Consider the following 12299-nt stretch of genomic DNA (forward strand, 5'->3'; position numbering starts at 1 on the left):
CCGCCCCAGGTGCCTTTCTTTATGTTTCACTTCAACAAATTCTCCTCCACTTTGCTCTCTGTTATTACAAATCATTTAACTCCCTGTTAAAGTTTGATAAACATCTGGCCTTCTTCTCCTTGAATAACTTCTTATGTGTGAATCTAGTTGTAAAATAATCATTTAGTTTGGTAGCTATCTGAGAATCTACAGTCAAACCACTGATATCAAGTGGACCAATCTGATTCATCCTTTCCTTTTAGAGTTTATATAAGTAACGAAGTCTTTGCTGCTTTTCTTTGCATTCTTTGCCAAAGATTTCTCATCTGCCTTCACTTGCATAACCTTCTTTGTAACTTGATTACAGACTAGCTTATAGCTACAGTAGGCTTCTGTGTCCCCGGGATAATTTATAGACATCCCCATTCATTTTTCTTTCCTGCCATGAGTCTCGTTAGTTCTTATGACCTCCATTTAGACCTAAACCTTGAACAGTATTTCTTAGTTGGTATGAAGAGCCTTATAGCTTCCAAGTTTAATTGTTTCATAGTTAGAATTTGCTGTTGGTAACATCATCAGTTGGTCCCACTATATAGAATTTAAAATCTGTCTGAGACTACTGTAGTCAGCTTTACAAAAGCAAAAACATTTCCTTTTACCCGTGATGGTAGTGACATCTTTAGGTATATTTTACATCAGTACACTCTGATCACTGCCCCCTAGTAGTTCCTTTATCTGTAAATTCGTAATGTACGAATAATCACTACTGATAATGAGATCAAGAGTATTTTGATCTCATTATCCCTGTGGTTGCCTCTCAAATCCCTCTGGTTACCTCTCGAACATGTCACTGTAGAAATCAATCATCCAATAAATCCACAAAAGCCTTGCTAGTGTACAAGTGACCAACCCACAAGTTCAGGTCAATATCTGGAAAGTTAAAATCTCCCAGTATAAGACATTCTGATTTACTGGCCCACTATCTTTCTCTGTATAACTATTTATTGTACTCATCATCAGAGTCATTAGGCCAATAACAAACTCCTACCCTCATTTTTGCTTTCTCAGTGCTTATGTCACACTACACTGACTCAACATTGCTTGATACATTGCTATGTGTCAACTGCACTTCCTTAGATTTTCTGTGTTTCCTAACTAACATCATAATCCCTCCTCTCTTCCTATCCTTTTGGTACAAATTGTAATCCCCAAATTACAATCCTGCATTCCTTATATCTGTGTGACACCATGTCTCTGATGTCCCAACAATATCTGCCTTTGATTTCTTGACCAGCACTTCAAATTTGTCAAATTTATTTGACAAATTTGAAGTGCTGGTCAAGTGTGCCAATTCTGCCCTGGAAAGATTGTGCAAGGCTCAAGAGGTAGAATTTTTTTCAGCCTGGACTGTACTTGTTAACAGGAGAGATTGCTTCTACAGGGATGGGATACACATAAATAGAAAGGGTGCAAGAATATTTGCTGATGCTATCGAGGCAGTGTTAGGTGGGTCGGAAAACTGCTAGCTTGTGGGGAGACAAAGACGAATAGATTAACAGTAGCCACTGGCAGAGCTGAAAGAGATTCTTGCACTGCTTCTATTGGAATGAGCAGAAGCCTGAAAAATAAGATGCAGGATATTTCAGACTGCTGGCAGTCATTGCGGTACAAATAAACACATGGGTTGTGTTAGGGTAGCTAAGAATAGAAATGGGTGCAAGCATACTTGCGTGTACACCAATGCTAGGAGTTTAGTAAATAAATTTGATGAATTTGAGGTTTTGCTCAAAACATCAAAGGCAGATATTGTTGGGATATCAGAGACGAGGTGATGTAACACAGATATAAGGAATGCAGAACGGGAATTTGGGGAGTACAATGTCTACAGAAAGGATAGACTGGATAGGAAGGGAGGCGGGGTTATGCTATTAGTTAAGAAATACATAAAATCCAAGGATGTGAAGCCAGTGGACATCGCTGGACAGTGCAGTGTCGAGTCAGTTTGGTGTGACATAAGCATTGGGAGATCAAAATTAAGAGTAGGAGTGTGCTATGGGCCTAATGACTTTGATGAGTATAATAAGAAACTGTACAGGGAAATAAAGTGGGCCAGTAAATCAGAGAGTCTTATAATGGGAGATTTTAATTTCCCAGATATTGACTGGAATTTGGGGGCTGGTAACTCACACACTAGCAAGGCTTTTGTGGATTTATTGGATGATTTTTTTCTACATCAGCATGTTCGGGAGGCAACTAGAGGAAGGAATACTCTTGATTTGATTATCAGCAGTGATTCTTCATGCATTAAGAATCTGCAGATAAATGAACCACTAGGTGGCAGTGATCACAGTGTGCTGAAGTGGGATTTACTCAAAGAGGTAACTACTATTATGGGTAAAGGGAAGGGTTATTGCTTTCATAAAGGCGACTACGATGAACTGAGACAGTATTTAAATTCTATATAGTGGGACCAACTGATGATGTTACTAACAGCAAACGCAAAATGGGAAGCATTCAAAGAACTTATCTTGCAAGCTACTAGGCTTTACATACCAACCAAGAAATATTGTTCAAGGTTTAGGCCTAAATGGATGTCTGATGAACTGATGAGGCATATGGCAGAGAAGAAACATGCATGGAATACATACAAATTAACACATGACACAGAAACCTATGATAGATACAAGTTGATCTGTAACGAAGTTACAAAGGAGGTTAGGCAGGCGAAGGCAGATTACGAGAAATCTTTGGCAAGCGATTCAAAGAAAAATAGCAAAGAGTTCTTTACTTATGTAAACTCTAGATGGAAGGGGATGAATCAGATTGGACCACTTGATATCGATGGGTCAACTGTTGATGATCCTGCTCAGGTAGCTAACAAACTAAATGAATATTTTGCATCGACATTCACACATGAGGAGTTATTTAGCGAGGGGAAAGCCAGAGGTGTATTCAACTCTAGCAGTAAGCTAGAGAATCTTGTAATAACTGAGAGTAAAGTGGAGGAGAAATTGTTGAAGATAAACACAAGAAAGGCACCTGGGGTGGATGGGATCTATCCAGTTATATTAAAGGAGGCAGCAGAGGAAGTAAGCAAACCCTTAGCCATAATTATGAGAGCTTCCTTGGACTCAGGGGAGGTACCCACAGACTGGAGATGTGCAAATGTGACACCAATTCACAAAGGAGGATCAAAGGCTGACACAAGTAATTATAGACCTGTGAGTTTAACTTCTGTTCCAGCAAAAAAAGGAGGCACTAGTTAAAGAAGCACTGCAGGATCATTTAGACAAGACTTCAGTTATAGCTCGGACACAGCATGGTTTTGTTAAGGGGAAGTCTTGCCTGACCAATTTGATTGGATACTATGATGCAGTCACAAAGGAACTGGATGCAGGGAATAACTTTGATATTATATACTTGGATCTTAGAAAGGCTTTTGATACTGTTGCACATGGAAGACTGCTACACAAATTGGAGCAGTGTGACATTGGAGGCAAATTGCTGCTGTGGATAAAGGGGTGGCTGAGGGGGAGAAGACAGAGAGTGGTAATCAATGGACACTGCTCGTCGTCGACTAATGTTATTAGTGGAGTCTCTCAGGGCTCAGTGTTGGGTCCATTATTGTTTTTTGTATTCATAAATGATATTGATGATGGTATATCAAGCTTAATGTCAAAGTTTGCAGACGATACAAAGGTAGGCAGGGTTGTCAAGGACACTATTGACACTATGCTGCTGCTGCAACAGGATCTGGAAAGGTTGAGCAGATGGGCTGAGAGGTGGCAAATGAAGTTTAACATTCACAAATGTAAAGTACTACACATGGGAAACAGCAACCCCAGAGCAACGTATCAACTCTGTGGTACTACACTGACAGTGGTAGAGAATGAAAGGGACCTGGGGGTGGTTGTGCAGGCAGATATGAAGTTCTCTGAGCAGTGCAGACGGGTTGCAAGAGTAACTCATGGTGTATTGTCAATGATATATAGGAATTTTTCTAGCAGGGATAAGGAGGTGATTATTCCCTTGTATAAGGCAATGGTCAGGCCACACCTAGAGTACTGTATACAGGTCTGGAGGCCTCATTTCAAGAAGGATGTAGAACTGCTGGAACGAGTACAGAGAAGGGCAACAAGATTAGTGAATGGAACAAAGGGGTGCTCTTACGAAGAAAGGCTTAAGTTTTGCAAATTACAGTGTCTGGAGACTAGGCACCAGCGAGGTGATCTGATAGAGGTGTATAAAGCCTTGAATGGTTTGAGCATGCTCAATGCTGATGGGGTTCTTCCTCTCGCTCAGAATAATCACCTGAGAGGGCATAAATTCAAATTGAGGAAAGACAGATATAGGATAGACGTGCGGAAATTTGCCTTTAGCTAGCCTGGTGGTTGTTTGTTGGAACAGACTTCCATCCCTTGTCGTGGAAGTTGATAGCCTAAATAAGCTTAAGGCTCAGCTGGACAGGTATTTTGAACGAACAGAGGGGTGAAGTGGAAGTGGTTTCTTTTTTTTTTTATTTCTTTTTATTTTTTGGCTGATGCTGCATAAGCTTGCTTTCTTGCATCAAATGCCTCTACTAATGCTAATGCTAAAATGCTAATTTAATGCACTCCTAGCATTGGTGTGCATGCAATTATACATGCACCTGTTCTTACTCTTAGTTACTCAGTATGTGTATATATATAACAAATCTTTCTTTTCCTATTATTGCCTTACCTAACCTTTAGGGTTAGGTTAGGACATTGTGATGTAGGCGTGACATTGTCTGTCATGCTTACGTGTCAGTCGATATGTCATTCTCAACTTCTACTGCTGCTACCGATAATGCACGCCATATGTTTACCGAGAATGAAAGGAGAAACTGCGGTAGTGGCAAGCCAGTTTGCCGGTTATGAAGTATAAGGAAACCTTTTCATATTGTTATTTCATAACCTATCCTTTAAAGTTAGGTAAGGAAGCCTTTTCCTAACCTAACATTTAAGGTCAGGTTATGAAATATAAAGCAAAATAAAGAAACTTTTTTTCTTTTTTCCTAACATATTCTTTAAGGTTGGATTATGAAACCTCACCTTAATTCCCTTAAGGTTATGAAATCAGGAAAACAAAGAAATCAATAATGTAGTTTTTTTAATAGTGAAAACACTCATGAACTCCAATAATCTGCTTTTAATAATGAGAAAAAACTAATCATTTCATCACCTGTTACACCTACATGTCAATCAACATATCATTCTCGACTTATACTGCTGCTAATGATAACACACACCATCTGTTTACCGACAATACAGGAAGAAATTGCGGCAGACGCAAACCAGTTTGCTGGTAAGTTTCCTGAAGTTTGCCATGGTTCTCATGTTGGCTTTCTTTACCTTAGTCAATTATTCCTTTGATTTATTATTTCCCTGAATTAACACTTTTCACAATTTTCAACTTTTTCTGTCACCATCCAGAAAAATGCAATCACAGAGTTTTGCTCTATTTATATTTCATTGAAGTCTTTGATACTGTTCTACATTCTGCAGACTTAGCAGGTTATAGCAGTATATTAATTGATATTAATTGCAATTACTATTACATTATATTGTATAAACCAGAGAATTGTGTCATTAGAGACTTACTACTAGCAATAAAAGGATGGTTAAGTGGAAGCAACAAAGTGTAATTATAAATGGCCCCTGCTCTTCATGTGCAAATGTGCTGAGTGGGATACCACAGAAGTTCGTGTCAGGCCCTCACTGTTTTTATTATTTTTTAATGGTATCATTATAGGAATATCAAGTTTGATAATGACACAAGGTCACACAAGAAGTTATCTACCTTGTTAATAAAAAAATAACATGGCCTAATTTTTAAAAATTTTAATCACATTTAGGATTTAAATAAAATAAATAAATTATCTGTATTGTTGCTAAGTATGGTACAGGTAATATTACACATCTTCCATTTTGAGAGCAAAGAGGAAATATCTGGGAAAAAGCCATTTACTGCTTTTTTGAGGTCATCGTCACCAGGTCTTCATGTTTTTGGAACATTTTTGAAGTCATCTGAAAGAGTAAATAATCACTGGATGATGTCATGTGTGGACTGTATCTGGTTAGTTTAACTCCTGGATACTGAAATTTCTCCAAGCAGTAATTGCCTTATGGGATTTGTATGTGAGAGTATTGCCACGAAGAAGCAAGTCACCTTATGTCAGTTTCCTCTTCTCGTTTCCTGTATGACCCATCTTAAATTTTTGACGACAACAGCATTGGCATAGCTTTTGATTTGGGCTATGGGAGGAAAAAGAATTCCTCCCATAGCCCAAAAAATGATGGCCATGCCCTTACAGTGGAGAGTTGAGTCCTGTGGGTGGTAGCAACCCATGGTGTTTCCATCGTGGTGATTCCACATTTCATCACTACTTATAGTTCTTGAAAGAAACCCTTGTGAATCTGTATCATAAGTGTGTAAACTTTCCTTTAAAATTTGATCCTTTCACCATTTCTGAAGCATTCTTGTTACCCAGCAGAAACTGACCTTTGACATGGCCATGTGATTATGGAGGGTGGTTGGTACAGATCTGAAAGAATTATCACATTCTCTGGTAGTCATAACGCTTTAATATGTTTTAACACTTTAATAACATTGTTGCTTCCATTGGGCATCCTAAACATGGAATTACTTTCTATGGATTTTTAACCCCAATAAATTTGCTTAGACCAAAGTTTTATCTAGTATTCAGAAGGGGTGGTGGCTTCACAATATACAGCTTTCATCTATTTATAACTATCAGATTAGCTGAATGCACCATTCAATCGTGTTCATGAATAACTTTCAGGCCATTCCTTTCTTTTGTCAAAAATTTGATGGCCTTGTGCTCCAATTTCGCAACATCCTTGTTTTCCTTTAGGTATGTTTTTTAAATTTTTTCTGTTCTTTTGTACTTCATTGTATTGAGTTGGCCTTTTGCAGATAAGGTAAAGAAATTTATGAAAGCATGACGAAACTACAATTTTTTTATATATCAAACATCAAGCATATTTGTATCCCAGGTATTAATATATTATCATTAACCACCCTGTGAACCTTTGTACAAAGGTTAGCACGGTGGTCAAACCTCTGTTTCATCTTAAATGGAACAAATATACCCACATTATGTCTGTGAGACACCACATATTAATTTAGCTTTTTCTCTGATTGAAATGATATTACTTATGATTTGCTAAACTCATTTAGCATTAGCATTAGTAGAGGCATACGATGCAAGCAAGCAAGCTTATGCAGCATCAGACAAAAAAAAAAAACCCTCCCATTTCAGCCCTCCATTCGTTCCAAATGCCTATCCAGCACAGCCTTAAATTTATTTAGGCTATTAGCTTCCACAACAAAAGATGGAAGCCTGTTCCACCAATCAACTATCCGCTGGCTAAAGGCAAATTTCTGCACATCTATTCTACAACTATCTTTCTTCAATTTGAAACTGTGCCCCCTGAGGTTCTTAGTCTGAGCAAGAGGAAGAATCCCATCAGCATTCAGCTTGCTCAACCCATTCAAGGCCTTATACACCTCAATCAGATCACCTGGCAGGTGTCTACTTTCCAGGCACTGCAATTTGCAGGACTGTAACCTTTCTTGGTAAGAGCACCCCTTTGTTTCCCTCACCAATCTTGCCCTTCTTTGTACTCATTCTAGCAACTCTACATCCTTCCTAAAATGAGGCCTCCAGACCTGTACACAGTACTCTAGGTGTTGCCTGACCATTGCCTTGTATAATAGGATAATCACCTCCCTGTCCCTGCTAGCAAAATTCCTATATATCATTGACAAGACTCCATGACCTGCCCTGGCAGCCTGTCTGCACTGCTCAACGAACTTCATATTTGACTGCACAATTACCCCCAGGTATTTTTAACTTTCCACTGCCCTGAGTGTAGTACCACACAGTTGGTGCATTTCTCTTGGGTTATTGCTACCCATATGCAGTACTTTGCATTTGTCAATGTTAAACTTCAGTTGCCACTTCAAAGCCCATTTTCCCAACTTATCTAGATCCAGTTGGAGTAGCATACTGTCTTTACTGTCATTAACAATCCTGCCAACCTTTGTATCATCTGCAAACTTGCACATTAAACCTGATATACCTTCATCAATATCATTGATAAATATACAAACAACAATGGACCCAGCCCCAAACCCTAGGGAACTCCACTAATAATATTTGTCCACGGGAATTCCACTAATAACATTTGTCCACGAAGAGCAGGAGCAGTGTCCATTGATTACCACTCTCTGTTGTCTCCCACTCAACCATCCTTTTATCTATTGTAGCAATTTACCCTTAATTCCATACCTCTCCAATTTGTACAGCAGTCTTCCATGTGCAACAGTATCAAAAGCATTCCTGAAATCCAAGTATTTATAAAATATCGAGCAAAAAAAGGAAAGAAACCAATAATAATAATAAAGACTGTTTTTATTATTATTTTTTTAATTTTGACTATCATTAATCCCCCAAATTGAAACAGATTCCATGTGAGTGACTGTTTTTGTTAGGTATTTGCATTTAGCTTGTGAAACCGAAGCTGTTGCTGGCATCTCACAGTTGCCACATGTGAGTGAGAGTTGCTACAAGAAAAATAGCCACCTTTTCTTACCTGAAATATGTTAAATGTCAAACAAAAAATAACTTCTCATAATTCATCATATATTGAAATGAAAACAGAAAATTTAGAGAGCATAATCAGTTAGAGAATATTGTTGAGCAAAGGTACACAGGAGGATTTGATTTCATTTACAAATTAAAAAAAAAAAAATGGTATCTGTCAGATGCTGCTTTAGCAGTGCATTGTTAATTACACTGATCAGAATATGCTACTTCAACAGAATTGGTATAAATTATGCAGATAGGCTCAGTAATGGCAGTTGAGATTTAACATTGATAAATGCAAATGTTGCATTTGGATAGCAGTAATTCTGGAATAATATACCATTTGAGTAAAAGTAATTCTGGAATAAAATACGATTTGGGTAGCAGTAATTCTGGAATCATATAATAATATACTGTTTGGGTAAAACTAGCCTCAGAGTGGTTTATAAGGAAAACAACCTAGGAGTACTGACATGAAATCATCTGAGCAGTACCGACTGGCTTTGTGTTAAACAATGAACTCCATTTTTGAAGTTCAAAAATTTTTTAAAAATTTATGCTGATATTAAGAATAGTAGGTAGATTTAGTAGTACTTGTTTTTAAGATAAGGTGAAGCTGTAGTTTAGTCTACATGTCTAGAAGCAAATCATAGCACACAATAAATTTCTGTTAACTTTAGATAAAATTTTGAACAAGTGAAAAACTATATTACAGTTACAGCGACCTTTGACTATAACTATAAAATAACTTTTGCTGTTAACAAATACTGTTATAGTATTTTTTATTAATGGAATTTTAACTATTTCATTTTAATACTTTCATTTTAGATTTTCACACATTGGCAGTTAAAATATGGGAAGTTGTGTCCTGCTGGTTCTCATCTTAGTTAAGCTTCTTTTATGTGTTACAATAAGTGCTGAACTGTTTACAGCAGTAGTAGATTTAGAAACACTTCTTTATACAGAAGGAGAAGTAGTGAAAACACTGGAAAAATATTTGCAAGTTGAGGAACAGAGGTTGCAACAAATTCGAAAGTAAGTTCTAGTTTTCAGTTAATTGTAGATGAAATTTAGATTGGATATTAATTTGTCCTTTTTTGACTGGAACTTTTTAAAAGGACCTGGGTGTTTGTGTTAATATGAAATCACTAACACAAAAGCACATTAGTCTTCATGTTAGTGATTTCAGATTTACTCATATTTGTATATTTAGCCCTTTTTTTAATATAAGTATAAAAAAGTTTTTATTTAAAAAAGTTTTTAAAAAAATAAAAATAAATTTTTATTTTTAATGTGATTTGAAAGTTATATATTTTATCTATCATATCCTCAAAAAAATATAGTCTTTATTTAATCCCATACACTTTTCTTGATTCAATTACTGTTTTCAGCTACTATTTTCACCTGATGCAGAATTTCCTCAAATGTCTGTTTATTACTGTGCACATTGTATCCTATTAACTTTGTTAATAGGATACAATGTGCACAGTTTGATTGGATATTAATTTGTCCTTTTTTGACTGGAACTTTTTAAAAGGACCTGGGTGTTTGTGTTAATATGAAATCACTAACACAAAAGCACATTAGTCACTGTTAATATGAAATCACTAACACAAAAGCACATTTATTTTCAGTCTGTGAAAAGTCTTGTAGGAGAAAAATTTAAAAATTTTCTCCTACAAAACTTTTCACAGACTGAAAATAAAATGTTTGATTTTCTTCTGTGATTTATTTCACTTGTCATTACAGCTCACTATGATGTACAGGTGAATTGCAAAAGTGTCTGTAATATCTTTTAGGTAAAACACAACATAGCATAACTTTCCTATTCATTTGTATAAGTGGACGAAAGGGATAATTTCTGCACATCCGGCATTGTATATGTCCATTTTTCACTGTAACCAAGAACACCTGGATATTGAATTATTATTATTATCTTGATTTGTAAAGGAATAAACTAAATAGGGAAAACAGTATTTATATATTGGAAATAAATGAATAATAAATAAAGCAATCCAGTAGTAGAAACATGTTGATGGATACACATTAGCTGCAAAAATAACAACAGTAAGAGAATAGAGAACAGGAAATATAAGTAAGAAAAAAAAAATTGTGATAAAAGATAGAATATATGTGAAACTTTCACTTGAAACACAATAAAGGTAATCCTGTTATAATGCATAATGAAAACAATTTATATTATATATGGGTGACATTAGTTAAGACAATGTTATATGGATGTCTCAATGAAGACATAGAAGAGGGGGAACAGTAGACGACATAACTGTGACAATAAGTGATAGTAGAATATTCATACGACCATACAGATGCCAACTTTAACCATACAAATTTTATAATCATGAAACATTTTTTTCATGAAAGTTTTTAAAGTTTTACAGTGTCTGGAGACTAGGCACCTGCGAGGTGATCTGATTGAGGTGTATAAAGCCTTGAATGGTTTGAGCATGCTCAATGCTGATGGAATTCTTCCTCTTGCTCAGAATAATCATTTGAGAGGGCATAAATTCAAATTGAGGAAAGACAGATGTAGGATAGATGTGCGGAAGTTTGCCTTTAGCCAGCGGGTGGTTGGTTGGTGGAACAGACTTCCATCCTTTGTTGTGGAAGTTGTTAGCCTAAATAAATTTAAGACTGAGGTGAATAGGTACTTGGAACGAATGGAGGGGTGAAATGGGAGCATGTTTTTTTTTTTTTTTCTTTTTGGCTGATGCTGCATAAGCTTGCTTTCTTGCATCATATGCCTATGCTAATGCTAATGAGACTACAAATTCTTCCCCCATGCATATAAAAAACCATATAAGTTGTCATTCCACCCCTCATATGGTGGCAAACCTGGTGACAGCATTAGGATATTGGGGGGGGGGAACAGTTAGATGACATAACTGTGGCAATAAGTGATAGTAGAATATTCATATGACCATACAGATGCCAACTTTAACCATACAAATTTTATAATCATGAAAAATTTTTTTCATGAAAGTTTTTCAAACTTAATCTCCTTGGTTTGAGTTTTGGGTTTGCTAAAAGGATCCTAGAATCCAGACTCCATGTGAATATTTGCTTTTTGTTGATACGTCTTTTTTTTTTTTTTTTTTTTTTTTTTGTGTAGAGAAGCTGCAAGACAGTATTTATTTCATTTTTAACTAAGGAAGGTCCATTTTCATTAGATAGACAACCTAACCTGAAATTTGGAGTGTATAAGTGCAACAGAAAATATTCATTAAAATTTTTTTTTTTTTATACGAAAAATACAATCGATTTCGGTTATTTGGAACATATCAGGACTAGTGCATTTTGGCCCAATTAAGCAGCTGCCCCAATTATTCAAAGTTTCACGTATATAGTTAAAAATAGAATGGACTCCCTGCTTTACAATTGGTTCACTGTGCAATCAAATCACGTTACGATGGCATCACCATAGTAAAGTACTGTTCACTATACGATGTGTAGTAAGCGCCGGTTATTGTGATCATGTTTGTGAATTGAATTTTAATTCTATTAAACAGCGATTCTAATTAGCGAAAATAGGAGAAATGTTATCCACAGGCTATAAAAGTAAAGATATATTAGACACAAATTTACCCTTTATTACCTTATCAATTAAAAAATTAAATGATACGTGAAAATCAGAAGAATATATGTGATAATTGGAATAATTAATACGTAC

General features: G+C 36.2%; 1 protein-coding gene across 1 annotated transcript in view; it reads left to right on the forward strand.

Annotated features, from left to right (window-relative positions):
* The window catches only part of LOC150088215 (prolyl 4-hydroxylase subunit alpha-1-like), a 244939-nt gene that overhangs the window by 31789 nt on the left and 200851 nt on the right, over positions 1–12299 (forward strand). Inside the window, exon 3 of the mRNA XM_090370629.1 lies at positions 9440–9646. Within this exon, the coding sequence (XP_090226755.1) occupies positions 9465–9646 (182 nt within the window). The 5' untranslated portion in view covers positions 9440–9464. The remainder of the gene's footprint in view (positions 1–9439; positions 9647–12299) is intronic.

The sequence above is a fragment of the Mastigoproctus giganteus genome, chromosome 3 (genome assembly GCF_048544385.1).
Source record: "Mastigoproctus giganteus isolate SK-2022 chromosome 3, ASM4854438v1, whole genome shotgun sequence".
Taxonomy (NCBI): domain Eukaryota; kingdom Metazoa; phylum Arthropoda; class Arachnida; order Uropygi; family Thelyphonidae; genus Mastigoproctus; species Mastigoproctus giganteus.